General features: G+C 44.4%; 1 protein-coding gene across 1 annotated transcript in view; it reads right to left on the bottom strand.

Annotated features, from left to right (window-relative positions):
• Positions 1-22,456, bottom strand: part of NAGK (N-acetylglucosamine kinase) — a 198,854-nt gene that overhangs the window by 111,190 nt on the left and 65,208 nt on the right. The window contains exon 3 of the mRNA XM_085642711.1: positions 21,582-21,680. Within this exon, the coding sequence (XP_085498837.1) occupies positions 21,582-21,680 (99 nt within the window). The remainder of the gene's footprint in view (positions 1-21,581; positions 21,681-22,456) is intronic.

Genomic DNA, 22,456 nt, shown 5'->3' with positions numbered 1-22,456 from the left:
TAGAGTTGTATAGTGGGTGAACAACACAATGGGCTGGAATGTGAAACATGTCATTCCAATGACTGAGATGAATTCAAGCACTACACCCATAATATTTGTTTTTCCCAACAGATATCCCCAAGAATAGACCATGATAAGCCAAATGACAGAGGACAGCTGATCTATACCCATGGGGTACAGTACTTCAGCATACAGGGTAGTGGGGCAGCTACCTCTGAGCTCTCCCTGTATAAATCCATGTGGTCTGCTACGACTGGGTTCCTCCATATCATGAATGTAAATGAAATGTGAGCAATACTTGGATACATGAGTATTTTGGTACCCTATGTATAAATATAGCCCCAAATGTTTTAGTATACTCCAACGGGATTTAGTTGTAGCCAATGCCTTCCTTGCATGCCCCTATTTGCATCTTTTCCCCCTTTAATCTGAGACCGACTATATGTGCCAAGTTTGGATTCATAAAATATGATTGGGCCAGGAAGTCTTTATTTTTACCTAGCCTGGATGAAGGCACTTCAGACCAGCTCCGTTTGCAGGCATGAGGATTTTAAATTAACAATTGCCCACATCAGAAACGTGTGCCTACTGCCTAGTTTGACCCAAGGCACCCACAGCACAGAGAACATATCAGTCTCTGATCAACAGAGAACGTTACAATTGTGTGTAGTGTGGAGACAGGTACGACGGTGCTGGAGCCAGCCACTCACTGCATCTCTCATCTTCATAACATTGTAAAGACTTGAGAGCTACTAACCAACATGTGACTTGTCCTCCCAGGGTCCGACACCCAGTGACATATTCTCTTGATCACAGCACTAACAGGCAACCATAGTTAGGCCAGCTGGATCATTCTTGCTTTCCAAGCATGGAAATGCATCTCTGACAGTCTGCCATCAAACCGTGCCCAACCACTGCAGCTCAATAAGACTGTGCGCTGCCACAGGAGAGCTACATGCCCTGCAGATCTGAGTCGGTCTCCGTCTGCTTTAACTTTAAAAATGCTGCCAATGCCTGTAAGATATCAGAATAAGACTGAACTCTAATGTTGCATTTCCTGTACAGACACTGGCTGCAGAACCTTGGTTATTATTGATTCTCTGAAATCTAATGATGTGAACCCAGTCATGCAGAAATACATTGTCTGACTGACTAAGATTTGGCATTGTAATCAACTGCCAGAACTTACTAACCATATTTAACTGGAATACAGTCTTCATCATTTCGAAAACAAATTAATATTGGATGGACAAGGTTATCTTGAGGTATGTGTTAACTGAAACAGCTTACTCAATAAAGAACCTTCAAGAGTAATTCAGCGTATTTACCCGTTTCAAGTAGGAACTCTGAAAATGGGCTACTAGATCACTCCCTGACCCTGGCTTCTGTGCTTCCAGGGACAACAGTAAACCTTATAACAAATGCTGCCGAGTTGCCCTTAAGTTCCAGATCACAAAAAGCACTGGAGTATAATGCCCATGACCAATGTTAGCAATGATATCATTTAAAGGTAAAGTTTTCTTGCCCCATCATACACTTCTTGGTCCAGTCCAACTTTCTTCTATGCAGTCAGTGTGTCTTGCAGAGGTCTTCTTCTGAAAGAACCACCTGACTGGATAAATTGACTAGAGTGAAAATTTGACATATGGATTAGAAGCACTTGAATGACAGGCCGACTGGAATATCCATTGAAATTATATTCTTTTATTTTGCAACAATGAAGACGGGTCTAAGGAGATGGTTAGGGCGAATTTCGATTTTTAGATGGGCGGTGCTCTTCAGATCTGTAACTATGTGACTTGGCCATTGGTCAGTCTCTCACCTCCTTATGATGCAAGTGGTGTCAAATAGCACAATTAACCAGTTATCCTTAAGGATTACTGGTAAGAACAGTTTTCTCCCTGTCTTTCAGGCGATTTATTCACAGATTTTTTCTCACAGTACAATTTCACATTCAAGTTCTGAAGCAAAATTATTTTCTCTTGAGCATGCTTTTGTATTGCGTCTCCCCGTTTACTCCTTTTTCATGCACGCTGCTCCACTTCACCTGCTCAGTCCTTCCACATCTCTTTGCACTGCCATTAAGCTGCTTGTGTAAAATTCTGTAGTACCTGCTATGTTGGAGTCTACTGGTCTTTGTAACGCATGTGGTGGATTCAGAGTGGTTTACCTGACCATTCCAAGCACTTTCCTTTATCTCCTGGTCGTCCGACTAACTGCATCATCTGAAACTTCTGTGTTTGTATTTAGTTAGGAAGCAGGGGCTGCAAAGCGTTTTATACATGTCTCTGCTTGTTGCAGTGGGGCATAGCCAGGGGAGCATCCTCTGCTTTTTTCATGGGACAACACTGGCAACGAGTTAGCTTAAAACTAAACCCTGCAGAGTGCCTACATGTATGACAAACTACAGAAGAAACAAAGTAAAGAATAAAAAAAATAAAAAAATAAATAAAACCAGAGTAAAGTGAACCCCACTTGTGCTAAACGGCAAAATAGGGTATTCCTGCAGTGTGTTGAGTTTGAAAGGGTACAGACCGTTCTTCTCATGAAGAAAACAATTCTCAGGCCAAGTAAGCAGCTGAAGCAGCACAGCACTGGAAAAAGCTATTCTGTCTGTACTGCACACGAGAGGAAAAAATAATTTGAGGTGTGTGCTGCATTTTGCAAGGTGTATGTTGTGGCTAAGGCCCTATCTCACGTTGGTTGGTACTGGCAGCGTTTTCCTTTCCCCATTGCTTTCCAAGTCAGCCGAGAGGCCCTGTCCTAAGCGCTGCTGGAAGAAGTCTCAGTGTGTGTGATCTACAATGAAGGGCTGGAAATGTCTACTGGCCTAACTTGATTTACCCAGGAGACTTTAAGGAACTTAATTTTCCAGTTCTTTAAGAGACCTTGGAGCAGCTGTACCAGAAAGGCAGCTGCTGTTATTGATCTTCAAAGGAGCCCTCTTGTGCTCTATTGCTTGGTGAGGCACGAGATCCAGTTTGGTTACACATGCACTTCCTTAGGATACTAATATGAAGCATAAGAAAGAGGCTGCACCTGAGGGCATGCAAAAAAGCCTTCCTTTGTCCCTGCAGGATATACGTTTGTAGATCGAGTGTTGTCTTCTCAAGGATTCTTTATTGACTTTGGCTATGGAAAGTAATGATGGACCATTCCTATAGTAAGAAGAGAAGACTTGTCTATTCTCTCGAACTTTAGCTGAAGCTGGAAACCGAAGAAGAATTGTTTTTTGGGACTGTATATTTGAGGACAGAAATCCTTCCTTCGGCTGACATTGTGCCTTTCCATTATTCATATTTGACATATTTATTTTCTGTGTTTTGAGACATTCTTCTATTGTAGGGTGGAAAATCGGATGAGGTTAGATGTGTGGCAATTACTAAGGTACTCTGGCATTTCCATTACAGGTGTATCTGGCATGTTGATAGATATCACAGTTCAAGTGAATTATATTTTTTCATGCAATTTTTGACAATTCTGGGCTTACATATTAGGACAGGAGTACATACGAGAAGCTACTTTGACATGCAAAGTTTAAACATTTGCATATTTTTAGAGCCACATCTTAGATCATTAGTGTTGAGATGTACTTTTTGATCAAGTGCATTCATGCGTTGCTCAAGTCTTCAACAGGATGGCTGTTGTACTTTTTTTTGTTTATGTCAAAGTATAGAGAACATGTGGGCAGACTATGTATTTGCACACGTCTTGCTCTGTTGGTGTATAAATTATGAGCTAGCTGTGGGCTGCACATGCCACATCTTGGTTGTATGTGGGAAAGGACGAATGCACGGCATCATATTAGTGATTAGGGCATTGGCAGGCAATGAGGCACAAGCATCTCTTTAATGTGTATGTATGTTTTGGTCAGATTATGTACTCGCGTGTTACATAGATTGGCTGCATTGTGTTGAACGACATGTATTTGTATTTGTGGGTTATGTGAATGTTTTTCAAAGCATGTTTAAGTTGCGGGCAAGCTATGTGAAGCTGCATTCTCTGTATGGTCTCTTGTTTGAAGAAGGGAGGTGTTATGTTCGGATTTGTATGTTGTGTGTCTAATGTCTGCTCTCGGTGTCTAAAGTGTGAGGTAATGTACAATCCTGGTGTGCAGTGAATTCCACCAATCAGTAGGATGAGCTAAGAAGGGCAGGGGCTAAGCTGTTGTCATCATGCTCCTGCCAGGGTGCAGTTACATGTAACTCAGGGCCTTATGTTTACACAAATTTCCCCATAGACCGAGAATGAGGAAAACTCTTTGATAATCAGACTCTTACTTCAATAAATAAATCAGCTTAAACCTGCATCTACGAGTGGCCCTTGGTTCATAATGACATGTTTATATTTCTTCCCTCAACTTTGTTCGATCATTGCTGAAGAACAAAGAAATATTCTAGAAATGGATACCAAAGGCCCGCACATGTCCATGGCGTACTCTCACCTGAGGGAGCTCCTAAAGGTTCTTCTGGTGGTGGATGGTGTGCCTGGATGCTCATGAAAGTGCATGATTGCATGTTGTGTTTGGGTTTCTAGGAGCGATGCCATGAGCCTCCAACAGAATTGGTTGCTCATTTGTCTCCGGGGAGGTGGGTTAATGACTTACTTGAGACTAGTTTCATTATCTTCATTGTTGTGTAAGCAGCGGGGACCGATTCAAGACACCCCCTCTGCACCTCTTAATAAAACCTAGAAAATAGGACGGTATTTGGAAATGACGATGTGGCCGGCTGATGTTATTTGGAAGAGGTTATTATAAGGCTTGAACAAATCACCTTCTTTCAGGTTCTAAGTCCGTATACCACCAAAAAAAATGATGCTTTCATTATAGAAATCTATTAGATATGAGAGCCCTGTCAAAAGGGCGGCAACAAAAGCGGAGATCTGATCTACTGGCTGTGTTGCCATATTTAAGGCCAAAAGTTATGCTTTCTAAACTCAACTTTCTTACTACCCCACAGCTGATAATCCTGACCCTGGTCAAATGTTACGATATGTTATGCAGATTTGAAGCGTGCACTAACACCCGGGAGGGTAGCCTGGTGATGAGCAGCTGTGAATCTAGACACACCTTGGGACTAGTGGAACTTCTCAAAAAGCCAGGTAGGTCTAAAGTTTCTAGTAGAAATTCATGAAGTGAGGATAAGGCTCTTATGTGTAAAGGCAGGTCAGGGCATTCCATGCTTTGGGAGTGATGTAGAAGGCGGCTCCTCACCAGATCTGGTTTTCCAGATGCGTAGAATTTGTGCAAGTAGGAGTCCAGACGAGCAGAGGTGTCGGAAGGTTTGTAAAAGAGGATGCGATTGTTGAGGTATGCTTGTCCAGTGTTATGTAGCGCCTTGAAAGTGTGGGTAGGGAGTTTGAATTGCGCTCGTTTGTGAATGGGGAGCCAGTGGAGTTCCTTAAGGTGTGGTGTAATGTGAGTGCAGCGTTGGAGGTTGAGAGTCATTCTGGCAGCTGAATTCTGGATGGGCTACAGCCTTCAGTGTTCTCAAGTCCAGCTTGTTTGTCACCAGGGTATGTGTGATTGTTTTCCGGGTTGTTAGACCTGGCACCATTGGCGTGGGTCTCCCTTCCATTTGTTGCAGTTGCCTCATGTGTTTTTGCTGGTGTTAGATACTGTGGGCACTGTGCCACCGCTGTCCAGTGCCACAGTGCAAGTGCTCCCTATGGTAAATTGATATATGGATTAGTAACTCCGTGATTGGCTGGTTTGGTTTACTTGTCAGACCCTAGTACAGTGCACTGAGTTTTCCCAGGGCTTGTAAACCAAATGCTGCTGGTGGGCTTGCAGCACTGGTTGTGCCACCCACAGAAGCAGCCTGTAAAGTGTGTCTCAAGTCTGCCATTGCAGAGCCTGTGTGCAGTCTGGTACTGCCATGCTGACTGGGCAAGTGCACCCCCTTGCCAGTCCCTAAACCTTCCCTTTTCTGCACATTAGTCACCCCTACGGTAGGCCCAAGGGCAGGGTGCAAGTGCATTGTAGGTAAAAGGTAGGACATGCCCCGATGTGTGTGGCATGTCCCAATAGTGAATTACAGCCATTTTCGTTTTTCACTATTGCAAGGCTACCTCTTCCCCATAGGCCAGAATGGGCAGTTTGATTATTATATTTTATAATCCCAACTGACTCAGGGAACTAGGTAGAAATTCGAGTTTAGTATGCCTGAACTCAGAATGATAAAATACATCTTTTAGTTAAGTTGGTTTTAACATTCTGTGTTTGAAAATACCACTTTTAGAAAATAGGTATTTTCTTGCTGAACTATCCAAGCCTGCCTCTGCTAGGTTGTGTATTCCTTGTCTGGAGTTTGAGTGACAGGGGCTGGGGGATTCCAGGGGACAGGGTGAGTCAGCACAGGGCTGAATAGAGAGATCTGCATGTAGATAGGTGGGAGGAGTTGCACCTGGGACCTGAATAGGGCTGTGCCTTCCCTCCACAATGCTGGCTCCACCTCCTGTGGTGCGTCTGATGTCCCTGGCCTGCACTGTGAAAGGAAAGAAGGAGTCTCGTCAACAAAGTGCTCCAGGATTGACCAGAAATGGTTTGGACTAATCAAAGCCCTCTCTGCCCTCAGAGAACAAAGAGAATATGAGTATAAAAGGGGGGACCCAGACCCCAGAACTTTAGATCACTTTGGGAAACAAGAAGAACCTTTGCTGAGGAGAGGAACCAGAGAAACGGAGGAAGAGACTATCCCTAGCTGAGTGCTGTTTGGGGGATTGGCCTGCAGTGGTTGCCTGACTGCCAAAGAAAGGAGAAAGGACTTTGTGGTACTTTCAAATCAACTTGTGAAGGATCTCCAAGGGCTTGAGATAGAGCGTGCCTCTGCTGAAGTCTCAGCTCCCCGAGAGTTCTTTTGAAGTGCCTGCTGTTGTGCTGGGCCTTTTGAGGGACTGCGTGTCGCAAGGAGCTGGAAGCGTGACTCATGAAGAAGCGTGTCGCCGCCGCAGCATCACTGCAGAAGGGTGTTGCTGCTTTTGACAAATAACAACCTAGGCAATCGTTACTGATAAAGCTGAATGTGTGTCACCAGGTCAAAGGAGAAAACTGAAGACAACAATGAACATGAAAATATATATCTATTTATTTTCTCATTTAAAATCATTCATAGGAAACTGAATGTGAACAACAAATTGTTCTGCAGATATTTAAGTTAAAATCATGACAATCATAAAAATTGTGTTGTGCATAAAAAAATAAACAATATTACAAAGTGACTAGATTATAATCGACGCGCGTTTCGGCGTGAGTGACGCCTTCGTCAGGACAAAGTCACAGTTCCTTTGTTCAAAAAGGGGGAGCTACTGAAGGATAGGCGACTAATGATGTCTTCAAAAGATAAACGCATCTAAAAAATGTTCTGTATATGTGGCCATCAATGCAGCGACATATGGGTTGGTAATGATGCGTACTTAATAGATGAGGCTGATAGGTAAGTTTAAGGACTATTAGATCTTTTGAGATGCAAGATCTATTTTTGTTGATAATAATTTGCAGTCGCTAGGATGGCGAACTTGTTTCATTAAGTAGGATTCTACCGGGTCATTATAACCTCTTGTAAGATATTTAGAGTGCCGTGATGGTCTCGTAGGGATTCAGAGGCAGGATCGCGATCCTGCCTCTGAACGCTAACGCAAGCACCAACCAGCTACTCGACGTCTGCTTTGCCGCCGCCTCCCGCCGGAGCCCGAGCCCAGAGCCCGACAAGAACTGGACCTCCAGACCTCTCACAGCCCGATCCACAGTCCCTGCAAAGAAGGAACCCGTGGAGGCACCGAGACACGTGGAGCCAGCCATCTTGGAAGACACTCGACAAGCTGCAAGCGCGACAACAGAGGCTCCCTCCGAGTTGTGCTTTGGGTCCTGAGAAGCCCAACATCCGAGCAGCATCTGCACCAAAGGTGAGCCCTCCAGCATCTCCACGATCTGCGTGGGGCCCCTCTGCACTTTGCGACTCGACGCGCCTACCCGGTCCCTGGCCCGTGGCTAGTGGCCATCTTGGCGAACCTTTTTGAAAACTACGATGCTGGTCTGGTTGCTCCAGACTGGCCCCTGCTTCCCTCCAAAGGAGCAGCCCCTCTGACCTTGCTGGTCAGAGCTAACAGCTTTCTTCGATTCCTGCGCCTCCTGCTTTTGCCAAGGCTTGTTTGCTTCTTCTGAGTCGCCGACACCGCCGACAGCGAGAGCCTGCGTGGGACAGCTCGTGAACCGACTCCTGGACGTCGTCGACCTTCAGGGGCCACGTGGCTGCAGAGACAAGCTACACCTCTTCACCTGTTTGCACCCGACATCGCCTGGTACCTACCTGGTGCCACGCTGGTCACTGGCTAGTGACTGTGAACACTGTCCCCTCTGCTTACAGGTCTTCTACACTTCCGATCCACCCTTGGATCCACCACATCTCTTCTGGACCGACCGCCTGCAGCATCTTTATCATTAGGCTCCATTGAACAGATAGACGAAACCCGACGCACTTCGAGACCTATGCACCCGCTTCCTGTGGGTGAGGTGAAGCTGGCACTCCGGTGCACAAGTGTAGAGTAACATCTCTAGTGTCTAGGTTTGAAGTCTTGAGTTTGTAGTCCAACCAGAAGACCCTCCTAGCAGTAACTTTTGAACATTTACGCACCCATTGAAAACCTATGGGAGCCCGCGTGTAACTTTCCTCACTGCACACGCGACCCGTGGACCTCCTGGTCACTAACTAAAGTTAGCTCCTTGTAGGCCCAGCGATTCTAGAGGCCCTAGGCCCTCTCACTTTCCTGTTCGTGGTACTTATACCACTATTTTAGTATATGGTTTGAGCGGCCACCAGGGCCTATCCATATAAAGTGCAACTTCTGTATATTGTAATACTTTCTTGTTTAACGATTTGTGCTCCTGTGCTCATAAAGAGTCTTTGGGATACTTTGAGTAATAAATACATATATATTTTGAATATATATCTGTGTGGTGTCCTTTCATTGGTATAAAGGGGGGTTACCTATGGTAAAACAGCTTGCTTAACACGCTTAAACGAGTTTAGCCTCAAAGACTGCTTAGCCTACGCTACCACTAGGGCAGCTAGTCCGAAAAGGTTGACTTACAACCACACCATAAGGGTTGCTTGGCATGGTACAAGGTGGTCACTTTAACTAGTGAACATCACATACCAGGCCAACTTCTCACAAGAACTGTTCAAGAAGAAACTCAAAACTCACCTCTTTAACATCTAGGAACCCGCCTGCGCCTGTCCCCCCATCCTTGGAGTAGCCGCGCACATTATAAATGGTTATAACCTAACATATTTACCCCAGGTACTCGGAACTTAGCATATTCCTTTCTTTTTAAGGTTGTCTTGTGTCCACAGAGAGGACTGCTCCTGGTGCAGTGCTACAAAATCTCCCCCAATCCACTGCCATCCACGTTCTTCCAAATGCCATTTGGACTAAGGCTCCCTTACATGCCACTCAACAGCGGTCACTAAAGTCATGTTTGTGACTCGAGAATGTCAAAGCTTACCTGCTGGTTGTTTCTGCTCTCCCAACACTTCACTAAACATGTCCCCATATTGAACGTTGGCTGGTAAACCCTATAGAGTAGCAGCTCTGCTCACAGGTGGAATAGGTTGCATCGGTTTGCATTTGGAGGTGCGTGGGAGAGAGCAGGACATTGATATTTATTGATTGGATTAAGACTCCTCTCCGGAGGCAAACAATGCTACCTGAGCAAGGGATGCAACTTTCATGTCACCTGCCCAGTTCACTTGGCACCCCTCAATGTAGGTCACTACTGAGCTCAACTACTGCATCCCATTTCTAAACCATTCCCTCTGATTTTGATTGAGTTATGCTATTTCTAGTGCTCACACTACCTGATGACTTCTAGGAATGGCTCACCTAAGTTAGCTAAAACCACTGCTTTGGGGGCCGTTGTGATGACAGTCATGGCGGGTATGTGCCGTAGTTTGTAAGGGAGGGTGTTCCAAAGAATTGAAACTGAGACAAGAAGGCTTTCCCTCTTCTGCTTTAATGCTTGACTTTGCATATAGGCATCGATAGCTGACTGTGACCTCTTAAGATCCCAGCCTATGCTAAAGTGAGGTCCTTATCTCTATAGAACCGTGAGCTAGTTTGTTGCCACATTAGAACATTAAAGAGCTAATTTTAAAGTAATTATGTCCTGGACTGATCAGCAAAGTAATGATTTTCAGGGATGAGACATCCCGCCCTTGCCCTATGGCCAATATAATGCAAACCTCTGCATGCAGAACCTGCTGAAAACATTGAATTTGGCAAGAAAGTGGACATAGAAAGCCATTACAACAGGCCAGTCGTGAATTCATGGCTGCCATACAACCAGTACCTTCTGAGTAGAGGACTGAAAAAGGAACACAGGTCTTAACTCGCGTAAAAGCAACTCCCGATGACAGTTCCAGTCTGGGCACTCGCTTCTGTTTTCAAGTAAACATGCAAGTTATTTTGTCCAGAGAGTCTGGAAAAATTTGACTGAGGATCTCAGAATAGGGAGGGACAACAGATTGGAGCATCTACTTGGATCAAAGAGAACAAGCTTGTTTTTTTAGCTTTTAAGCTGCAGGAAGCCGTCACACATCCATACTGCTACTTCTCTTTAAAAGCGTTTGTGGCTATGCTGTAGGAGCATCGTCTTGTAACCCTATGATATACACTTCTGTGTCATCAGCATGAATTGATGCACACATGCAAGTCCCTCAAGCTTTTAAACAAAGGGCACAACATAGGTCTTGTGGAGTGCAGATGAAAGTGTGGATAAAAATGAGGGTTCTTTATTAGCACTGATGTCAGCTTCATTATAGAAGTGGCCACTTAAACATTACCTCAACATCGCTGGGGTAGGTTACAGTTCAGGTTAGAGGAGTATGCTCTCAAGTGTGTTAGTAACTGTGCTTGACTGGAATGACAAAGGAGCTTATCAAATCTGAAATCCTTTTCAACAGCCAGAGCCATCTCAAATCTGTTTGGGTAGAGGTTACAAAGTGTACTGGTAGGCAGGACACTGATGCAAACAGGCCTATTATTGATGTCTTTGCCGTGGGACTGTCCAGGGCGATCTTCGTAGTTTACTACATAAAACAGGGTTCCCCAAGATTTTCAAATAGCTCAAGTTTGAAAGGAATCTACACATTTTGCTTCCCAGAATTAATTTTGATATAACTTGTATATTTACTATGCAGTCCTTCAAACAGTAAAAAGCACCCGCTTTTTGGAAGCCTGTTTTATTTGTATCAATACTGCCCAGAATCCAAGGAACACAGGGTAACCGTGTCTGTACTATGGATTCTATTGACAGGTAACCAACACACTTGTAAGGGTTTCAAGAACCTAGTTGTCAATGTGCAGCTAAACATAAGTGGCGAGACAGCTTGGACTGCCTACTATGAACTTGGAGCCTGGGGTCTGGTGAAGCCTATGAGAGCACACAGGCTATCAGAGCAAATACCATGGAACAGGAAGTCATGAAATCATCAGAGAAAGCTCCCTCCCAGAGATAGAGAGGCCTCTGGCTTTAGGGCAGGTAAGCCAGCAGATCTGCCTGTGCCACAGGCCGAGCAGCCTACCAGAAAGCTCAGAAAGCTATGGCAGAGCCGTCAGTAGGAATCAAAGCACAAGACCTATGGAGCCTGCCAGGTTTAAAAGTTACCTGATACCGATGGGCTGGACAGAGATAAATTTGCCAAAACTCTTAAAAACTCAGAGGCTCCTAACCTGCAAGGGCTGAGCTACAACGCTATAGCCAACGCCCAGCCCAAGGACAAGAGGCCTGGAGTGTGGTGCTGAAAGCAATGCACCCAAGACCACTGGGAGGTCTGAGAGCAGAAGAGTCCCAAGGCTGCCACTCTTGGCGATCAGAAATCTTGAGAGTGACAGAGGTCAGATGATTCCCAATGCACCCTCCCTGAAACTTCCCATTATCCAGCACAGGTCATGGAACCCGGGATGAATGAACTTCCTCTTAGACCTTTTATGGTAAACAAGTACAATCCTGTGTGGGTTGCTTGTTCAGAGGAGCAAACCCTACCTAGGACAGGCTGAATATATGCATTGGCACCACTGGATGAATGGTGGACTATAGCCAGAGGGTTACAGGGTATCAGGCAACAAAATCCCGAAAGATGTCCACAGATAGCCAACAACAGGCAAGAAGAGGACTTAATCTCTGGGCAACTCTTTTCTACTTTTCTTCCTCACTTGCACTCCACACTAAAGGGTGCATTATCTTCACCTGGAGTGACCCTAGCTGCTAGAGCTGAGATTTGATAGTAGTGGCTCCCACAAGAATGTATAATCTAAAAGGGGTTTGACCTAGATTTGCACCTCATTCCCAGGACAATAGAACACTGCATGGTTCACACTGTGAATTCACTATATGAATATTTATAATCACTCCTTCATCTAGCAGAGGACCTTGGCAAGAGCAGCTTAAAACTCTCAGCCAAGTATTCTGGATTTGATAAGTCCAAACCCTTCAGGTGGTAGACGGCCATAAAAGACAATCTGGAGTTGCTTTGTTAGCCAGTTGTTTTCATCTGATGACTAAAGATTCTCGAATCTGGTGTTGCTTCTGTTCCCATCTGGCAGGGACTATGCCTTTAACTGGCCCTATTGGAGCAGGACCAAGGCTGATTTGCACATGGCTGGTCTCGGTCTAGAGTTGTATAGTGGGTGAACAACACAATGGGCTGGAATGTGAAACATGTCATTCCAATGACTGAGATGAATTCAAGCACTACACCCATAATATTTGTTTTTCCCAACAGATATCCCCAAGAATAGACCATGATAAGCCAAATGACAGAGGACAGCTGATCTATACCCATGGGGTACAGTACTTCAGCATACAGGGTAGTGGGGCAGCTACCTCTGAGCTCTCCCTGTATAAATCCATGTGGTCTGCTACGACTGGGTTCCTCCATATCATGAATGTAAATGAAATGTGAGCAATACTTGGATACATGAGTATTTTGGTACCCTATGTATAAATATAGCCCCAAATGTTTTAGTATACTCCAACGGGATTTAGTTGTAGCCAGTGCCTTCCTTGCATGCCCCTATTTGCATCTTTTCCCCCTTTAATCTGAGACCGACTATATGTGCCAAGTTTGGATTCATAAAATATGATTGGGCCAGGAAGTCTTTATTTTTACCTAGCCTGGATGAAGGCACTTCAGACCAGCTCCTTTTGCAGGCATGAGGATTTTAAATTAACAATTGCCCACATCAGAAACGTGTGCCTACTGCCTAGTTTGACCCAAGGCACCCACAGCACAGAGAACATATCAGTCTCTGATCAACAGAGAACGTTACAATTGTGTGTAGTGTGGAGACAGGTACGACGGTGCTGGAGCCAGCCACTCACTGCATCTCTCATCTTCATAACATTGTAAAGACTTGAGAGCTACTAACCAACATGTGACTTGTCCTCCCAGGGTCCGACACCCAGTGACATATTCTCTTGATCACAGCACTAACAGGCAACCATAGTTAGGCCAGCTGGATCATTCTTGCTTTCCAAGCATGGAAATGCATCTCTGACAGTCTGCCATCAAACCGTGCCCAACCACTGCAGCTCAATAAGACTGTGCGCTGCCACAGGAGAGCTACATGCCCTGCAGATCTGAGTCGGTCTCCGTCTGCTTTAACTTTAAAAATGCTGCCAATGCCTGTAAGATATCAGAATAAGACTGAACTCTAATGTTGCATTTCCTGTACAGACACTGGCTGCAGAACCTTGGTTATTATTGATTCTCTGAAATCTAATGATGTGAACCCAGTCATGCAGAAATACATTGTCTGACTGACTAAGATTTGGCATTGTAATCAACTGCCAGAACTTACTAACCATATTTAACTGGAATACAGTCTTCATCATTTCGAAAACAAATTAATATTGGATGGACAAGGTTATCTTGAAGTATGTGTTAACTGAAACAGCTTACTCAATAAAGAACCTTCAAGAGTAATTCAGCGTATTTACCTGTTTCAAGTAGGAACTCTGAAGATGGGCTACTAGTTCACTCCCTGACCATGGCTTCTGTGCTTCCAGGGACAACAGTAAACCTTATAACAAATGCTGCCGAGTTGCCCTTAAGTTTCAGATCACAAAAAGCACTGGAGTATAATGCCCAGGACCAATGTTAGCAATTATATCATTTAAAGGTAAAGCTTTCTTGCCCCATCATACACTTCTTGGTCCAGTCCAACTTTCTTCTATGCAGTCAGTGTGTCTTGCAGAGGTCTTCTTCTGAAAGAACCACCTGACTGGATAAATTGACTAGAGTGAAAATTTGACATATGGATTAGAAGCACTTGAATGACAGGCCGACTGGAATATCCATTGAAATTATATTCTTTTATTTTGCAACAATGAAGATGGGTCTAAGGAGATGGTTAGGGCGAATTTCGATAGATTTTACATGGGCGGTGCTCTTCAGATCTGTAACTATGTGACTTGGCCATTGGTCAGTCTCTCACCTCCTTATGATGCAAGTGGTGTCAAATAGCACAATTAACCAGTTATCCTTAAGGATTACTGGTAAGAACAGTTTTCTCCCCGTCTTTCAGGTGATTTATTCACAGATTTTTTCTCACAGTACAATTTCACATTCAAGTTCTGAAGCAAAATTATTTTCTCTTGAGCATGCTTTTGTATTGCGTCTCCCCGTTTACTCCTTTTTCATGCACGCTGCTCCACTTCACCTGCTCAGTCCTTCCACATCTCTTTGCACTGCCATTAAGCTGCTTGTGTAAAATTCTGTAGTACCTGCTATGTTGGAGTCTACTGGTCTTTGTAACGCATGTGGTGGATTCAGAGTGGTTTACCTGACCATTCCAAGCACTTTCCTTTATCTCCTGGTCGTCCGACTAACTGCATCATCTGAAACTTCTGTGTTTGTATTTAGTTAGGAAGCAGGGGCTGCAAAGCGTTTTATACATGTCTCTGCTTGTTGCAGTGGGGCATAGCCAGGGGAGCATCCTCTGCTTTTTTCATGGGACAATACTGGCAACGAGTTAGCTGAAAACTAAACCCTGCAGAGTGCCTACATGTATGACAAACTACAGAAGAAACAAAGTAAAGAATAAAAATAAAAAAAATTAATAAAAGCAGAGTAAAGTGAACCCCACTTGTGCTAAACGGGTATTCCTGCAGTGTGTCGAGTTTGCAAGGGTACAGACTATTCTTCTCATGAAGAAAACACAGAGACAAATCTCAGCCCAAGTAAGCAGCTGAAGCAGCACAGCACTGGAAAAAGCTATTCTGTCTGTGCTGCACACGAGAGGAAAAAATAATTTGAGGTGTGTGCTGCATTTTGCAAGGTGTGTGTTGTGGCTAAGGCCCTATCTCACGTTGGTTGATACTGGCAGTGTTTTCCTTTCCCCATTGCTTTCCAAGTCAGCCTAGAGGCCCTGTCCTAAGCGCTGCTGGAAGAAGTCTCAGTGTGTGTGATCCACAATGAAGGGCTGGAAATGTCTACTGGCCTAACTTGATTACCCAGGAGACTGTAAGGAACTTAATTTTCCAGTTCTTTAAGAGACCTTGGAGCAGCTGTACCAGAAAGGCAGCTGCTGTTATTGATCTTCAAAGGAGCCCTCTTGTGCTCTATTACTTGGTGAGGCACGCGATCCAGTTTGGTTACACATGCACTTCCTTAGGATACTAATATGAGGCATAAGAAAGAGACTGCACCTGAGGGCATGCAAAAAAGGCCTTCCTTTGTCCCTGCAGGATATACGTTTGTAGTGGAGTGTTGTCTTCTCAAGGATTCTTTATTGACTTTGGCTATGGAAAGTGATGGACCATTCCTATAGGAAGGAGAGAAGACTTGTCTATTCTCTCGAACTTTAGCTGAAGCTAGAAACCGAAGAAGAATTGTTATTTGGGACTGTATATTTGAGGACAGAAATCCTTCCTTCGGCTGACATTGTGCCTTTCCATTATTCATATTTGACATATTTATTTTCTGTGTTTTGAGACATTCTTCTATTGAAGGGTGGAAAATCGGATGAGGTTAGATGTGTGGCAATTACTAAGGTACTCTGGTATTTCCATTACAGGAGTATCTGGCATGTTGATAGATATCACAGTTCAAGTGAATTATATTTTTTAATGCAATTTTTGACAATTCTGGGCTTACATATTAGGACAGGAGTACATACGAGAAGCTATTTTGACATGCAAAGTTTAAACATTTGCATATTTTTAGAGCCACATCTTAGGTCATTAGTGTTAAGATGTACTTTTTGATCAAGTGCATTCATGCGTTGCTCAAGTCTTGGACAGGATGGCTGTTCTGCTTTTTTTTTGTTTATGTCGAAGTATAGAGAACATGTGGGCAGACTATGTATTTGCACACGTCTTGCTCTGTTGGTGTATACATTATGAGCTAGCTGTGGTCTGCACATGCCACATCTTGGTTGTATGTGGGAAAGGGAAATCTGTGGGACGAATGCACTGCATCATATTAGTGATTAGGGCATTGGCAGGCCATGAGGCACAAGCATCTCTTTAATGTGTATGTATGTTTTGGTCAGATTATGTACTCACGTGTTACATAGTTTGGCTGCATTGTGTTGAACGACATGTATTTGTGGGTTATGTGAATGTTTTTCAAAGCATGTTTAAGTTGCAGGCAAGCTATGTGAAGCTGCATGCTCTGTATGGTCTCTTGTTTGGAGAAGGGAGGTGTTATGTTCGGATTTGTATGTTGGGTGTCTAATGTCTGCTCTCGGTGTCTAAAGTGTCCGTGAGGTAATGTACAATCCTGGTGTGCAGTAAATTCCACCAATCAGTAGGATGAGCTAAGAAGGGCAGTGGCAAAGCTGTTGTCATCATGCTCCTGCCAGGGTGCAGTTACATGTAACTCAGGGCCTTATGTTTACACAAATTTCTCCATAGACAGGAAAACTCTTTGATAATCAGACTCCTACTTCAATAAATAAATCAGCTTAAACCTGCATCTACGAGTGGCCCTTGGTTCATAATGACAAGTTTATATTTATTCCCTCAACTTTGTTCGATCATTGCTGAAGAACAAAGAAATATTCTAGAAATGGATACCAAAGGCCTGCACATGTCCATGGCGTACTCTCACCTGAGGGAGCTCCCAAAGTTTCTTCTGGTGGTGGATGGTGTGCCTGGATGCTCATGAAAGTGCATGATTGCATGTTGTGTTTGGTTTTCTAGGAGCGATGCCATGAGCCTCCAACTGAATTGGTTGCTCATTTGTCTCCGGGGAAGTGGGTTAATGACTTACTTGAGACTAGTTTCCTTATCTTCATTGTTGTGTAAGCAGCGGGGACCGATTCAGGACACCCCCTCTGCACCTCTTAATAAAACCTAGAAAATAGGATGGTATTTGGAATTGACAATGTGGCCGGCTGATGTTATTTGGAAGAGGTTATTATAAGGCTTGAACAAATCACCTTGTTTCAGGTTCTAAGTCCGTATACCAACAAAAAAAATGATGCTTTCATTAAAGAAATCTATTAGATATGCGAGCCCTGTCAAAAGGGCGGCAACAAAAGCGGAGATGTGATCTACTGGCTGTGTTGCCATATTTAAGGCCAAAAGTTATGCTTTCTAAACTCAACTTTCTTACTACCCCACAGCTGATAATCCTGACCCTGGTCAAATGTTATGATATGTTATGCATATTTGTAGAGTGCACTAACACCCAGGAGGGTAGCCTGGCGATGAGCAGCTGTGAATCTAGACACACCTTGGGACTAGTGGGACTTCTCAAAAAGCCAGGTAGGTCTAAAGTTTCTAGCCAAAATTCATGAAGTGAGGATAAGGCTCTTATGTGTAAAGGCAGGTCAGGGCATTCCATGCCTTGGGAGTGATGTAGAAGGCGGCTCCTCACCAGATCCGGTTTTCCAAATGCGTAGAATTTGTGCAAGTAGGAGTCCAGACGAGCAGAGGTGTCGGAAGGTTTGTAAAAGAGGATGCGATTGTTGAGATATGCTGGTCCAGTGTTATGTAGTGCCTTGAAAGTGTGGGTAGGGAGTTTGAATTGCGCTTGTTTGTGAATGGGGAGCCAGTGGAGTTCCTTAAGGTGTGGTGTAATGTGACTGCGGCGTGGGAGGTTGAGAGTCATTCTGGCAGCTGAGTTCTGGATGGGCTACAGTCTTCAGTGTTCTCACAGTCTAGCTTGTTTGTCACCAGGGTATGTGTGATTGTTTTCCGGGTTGTTAGACCTGGCACCATTGGCGTGGGTCTCCCTTCCATTTGTTGCTGTTGTTGCTTTGGGCACTGTGCCACCGCTGTCCAGTGCCACAGTGCAAGTGCTCCTTATGGTAAATTGATGTATGGATTAGTGACTCCATGATTGGCAGGTTTGGTTAACTTGTCAGACCCTAGTACAGTGCACTGAGTGTTCTCAGGGTTTGTAAACCAAATGATGCTGGTGGGCTTGCAGCACTGGTTGTGCCACCCACAGAAGCAGCCTGTAAAGTGTGTCTCAAGTCTGCCATTGCAGAGCCTGTGTGCAGTCTGGTACTGCCATGCTGACTGGGCAAGTGCACCCACTTGCCAGTCCCTAAACCTTCCCTTTTCTGCATATTAGTCACCCCTATGGTAGGCCCAAGGGCAGGGTGCAGGTGTATTGTAGGTAAAAGGTAGGACATGCCCCGATGTGTGTGGCATGTCCTAATAGCGAATTACAGCCATTTTCGTTTTTCACTATTGCAAGGCTACCTGTTTCCCAGAGGCCAGAATGGGCAGTTTGATTATTACATCTTATAATCCTAACTGACCCGGGGATCTAGGTAGAAATTCGAGTTTAGTATGCCTGAACTCAGAATGATAAAATACATCTTTTAGTGAAGTTGGTTTTAACATTCTGTGTTTGAAAATACCACTTTTAGAAAGTAGGTATTTTCTTGCTTAACTATCCAAGCCTGCCTCTGCTAGGTTGTGTATTCCTTGTCTGGAGTTTGAGTGACAGGGGCTAGGGGATTCCAGAATACTGGGTGTGTCAGCACAGGGCTGAATAGAGAGATCTGCATGTAGATAGGTGGGAGGAGTTGCACCTGGGACCTGAATAGGGCTGTGCCTTCCCTGTACAATGCTGGCTCCACCTCCTGTGGTGCGTCTGATGTCCCTGGCCTGCACTGTGAAAGGAAAGAAGGAGTCTTGTCAACCCAGTGCTCTAGGACTGGCCAGAACTGGTTTGGACTAGGCAAAGCCCTCTCTGCCCTCAGAGAACAAAGAGAATATGAATATAAAAGGGGGGACCCAGACCCCAGAACTTTAGATCACTTTGGGAAACAAGAAGAACCTTTGCTGAGGAGAGGAACAAGAGAAACGGAGGACGAGACTATCCCTAGCTGAGTGCTGTTTGGGGGATTGGCCTGCAGTGGTTGCCTAACTGCCAAAGAAAGGAGAAAGGACTTTGCGCTACTTTCAAATCAACTTGTGAAGGCTCTCCAAGGGATTGAGATAGAGCTTGCCTCTGCTGAAGTCTCAGCTCCCTGAGAGTTCTTTTGAAGTGCCTGCTGTTGTGCTGGGCCTTTTGAGGGACTGTGTGTCGCAAGGAGCTGGAAGCGTGACTCACGAAGAAGCGTGTCACAGCCGCAGCTGCTGTCGTCGCATCACTGAAGAAGGGTGTTGCCGCTGCCGCTTCGCAGAAGCACCTCGCATTGCCGGAGAAGAGTGTCGCCGTCGCGTCCTCGGAGAAGCATGTCGCCGCCGCAGCCGTTGCGTCACTGAAGAAGGGTGTCACCGCTGCAGCTGTCGCACCGCCTCGCCGAAGCATCTCGCATCACCGGAGAAGAGTGTTGCCATCGCATCAGACGCCGTCGCATCACCGGAGAAGCGTGTCGTAGGGTCTGTCGCGGCACAGAAGAATCGTTGAGTCGCCGTCGGGCGTGCACGCATCGTGTTGCATCAAGAAGACGCCATTTTGTTTCATTGCACCGGATCTTCATCGCATCACGGAAATGCAGGCCGCATAGCCACGGAAGCGCAGTAAGAAACAGACGCATCACCTCCCCACGCCGAGAAGAACCGACGCATCCCCTACGCATCAGTAAGGACCCGACGCATCACCGTTCTTGCGTGTAAGGAACGGACACATCACCTTCCCTGCAACACTTTCGTTGTAAAGCGTTACGCATCCAAAGGTACATTGAACTTAAAGTGTCGCATTTACCATCTTAAGAGAACTAAGCTATTTTTACCATCTTTAAAGTAGAGTATTGTGGATTTTTGTCGTTTGTGGTCTTGTGATAAGTCTATATAGAGAATACTTATTATTTATATAAAACCTGTGTGGTGTCCATCTGTAGTGTTGTCAATGAATTACTGTATGTGTTCACAAATGCTTTACACGCTGCCTCTGAGATAAGCCTGCCTGCTCGTTCCAAGCTACCAAGGGGGTGAGAAGGGGTTATTTTAGGAGTGTACCCCCTTACCCTGACTAGAAGCAAGGGTCCCTATTTGATCAAAGGTACCTACCTCTGCCAACTAGAGACCCCCAGTTCTAACATGGGTACTGACTGGGAGCCATTTGAAAATCTTCCTCAGCATCTTCAGGATTTATAAGAATGAGGCGGTGATGGCATTGACTTGGTCTGTGATATCGAATTTACTGTTGATTATCATCCAGAGGTTCTTGAGGTGAGTGGTGTCGGTACTAGTTGTGTTGGCCACCAGGTGGAGTCTCACGATAATGTGCTCTTCCTGAAGATCACATTTCAGTATTGTCGGTGTTCAGCTTTAAGACAGTTTGCTGTCATCCTGTCAGCGATTTCATTCATGCAGGCATTGAACTTGATCCGGGTACTGGGTGTTTTGTCCATGAAGGAGATCATGTATTCCTTGAAGAGGATCAGGTTCAGGGAGTATTCTTGTGAAACTCTGCAGTGAGGTGACTTTTACACTCTTCGCAAGTACCCTAATACCCCCAAAAGCGTAAATGTGTTGAAACAAGCTGAAAATAAAAGGAGTTAAAACAACTTGAGCAATTTGTTTAGCCGGAAACAGCCTCAAGTGGATTAAGTTCATGGTATCTTGCTAGTTAATTACCCTTACTCACTTACTTCCTAGTCTCTCACATACTAGTTTCCCACGCAGAAGGTGATTAGTCAAATTTTTACCTCTTTTTTCCAAAGTCTCCGACATTTGCAAATGTTTCTTTCGAACTACTTCTCTCTCATCTTTCAATTATGAATGTTTTGTCTTTTTAATTCTAGTCAAAATCAGTTAAAGAGATTTGTCAGAGTGTGTTTTTTTAACAAGAAGAAATGACTGTACTCCTGGAAACTCTACTACCCCCTCAGGGTAGCAATCAGAACTAGGAGCCGAATCGCCCAGTCACAAACTCTTTCAAGGCCTCTTAGGTTTTCTTAACTCCACAGAAGTGGGTTTTCGAGACTCCCAGCTGCACATGTGAAATCCTGTTCACCTACAACGTAACAGGATACGTGGGCTAATATATACATTAAAAAAACACTTGTTTAAAGTGAAGAGCATTGACATGTCTTTAGTTGGTATAAGTTAGAGGCTACATAATGAGAACTTGGAAAGGAAAGGGAGAAGCACAGAACCATTTTCTCACCAGTGATTTGAGGGGTACGTGAGGGTCCAGCCCAGCCTGCTCTTTTGCCTCCGTGACCATTTCATTGATAGTTGACAGGCACTTATCGGTCCCAACCAGCTAGAGGACGGAGACAAGAGAGAAAAAGACAACCATATTAATCTCACAATACCAATTTAATACCTTTTCCCCCACACTTCCCCCAAAACGTGAAAACCCATGGATAGCTTGCTTTATCTCCACAGGCAGATGCACATGTCAACAATATCAAAGCTTATCTGTAGTGAAATATTTAATAATGGTCTCGCCAGAAACCGTTTTACAGTTGTTTTAATTAGATACAATTCCTTAAAACTAAGTATCTACATACTGCATTTCAGTAAATACAAACTGAGCAAGACCTCTAAACATTGTGGTTTATTTTTTCTAGAACCAATAATTGCATGCTTCACAACAATATGTTCTGCAAATGCATGTATCTACTCAGGGGTGTTGACTTTAATAAAATATCTACTTGTCCATGGGGAAGGTTGCTTCATAAATCTACTTGTCCTGTAACAAAATACACTTGTCCCTTTTGTGCCATGCAATGCGGTGACAAATTATGGCCAATCGCATTATGTAAGAGCTCTGAAATAGCTTCTCTGATTATGCCAGGGCTCCTTCCATAGTTGGGTTTGAATACTAGTAATCCCCTTATGTTGCCACGTTTCAACAGATCTACATACTGGGCTAAACGCAAAGGTAAGAAACAGCTCCAGGGTTGGAATGCCCTTTTGAGTCTTTGCAAACCTACTAACTTGCATGTTTTAATGGTTTTCACCAACTTCTCTCTAATCTTTTTCCATATTGAGAAAGGTTGTGTATTTACACCTGACAATGGCAGACATAAAAAT

Source organism: Triturus cristatus, chromosome 2_2 (assembly GCF_964204655.1).
Source record: "Triturus cristatus chromosome 2_2, aTriCri1.1, whole genome shotgun sequence".
In the NCBI taxonomy this organism is placed as follows: Eukaryota; Metazoa; Chordata; class Amphibia; order Caudata; family Salamandridae; genus Triturus; species Triturus cristatus.
This window is presented reverse-complemented; position numbering and strand designations above follow the sequence as displayed.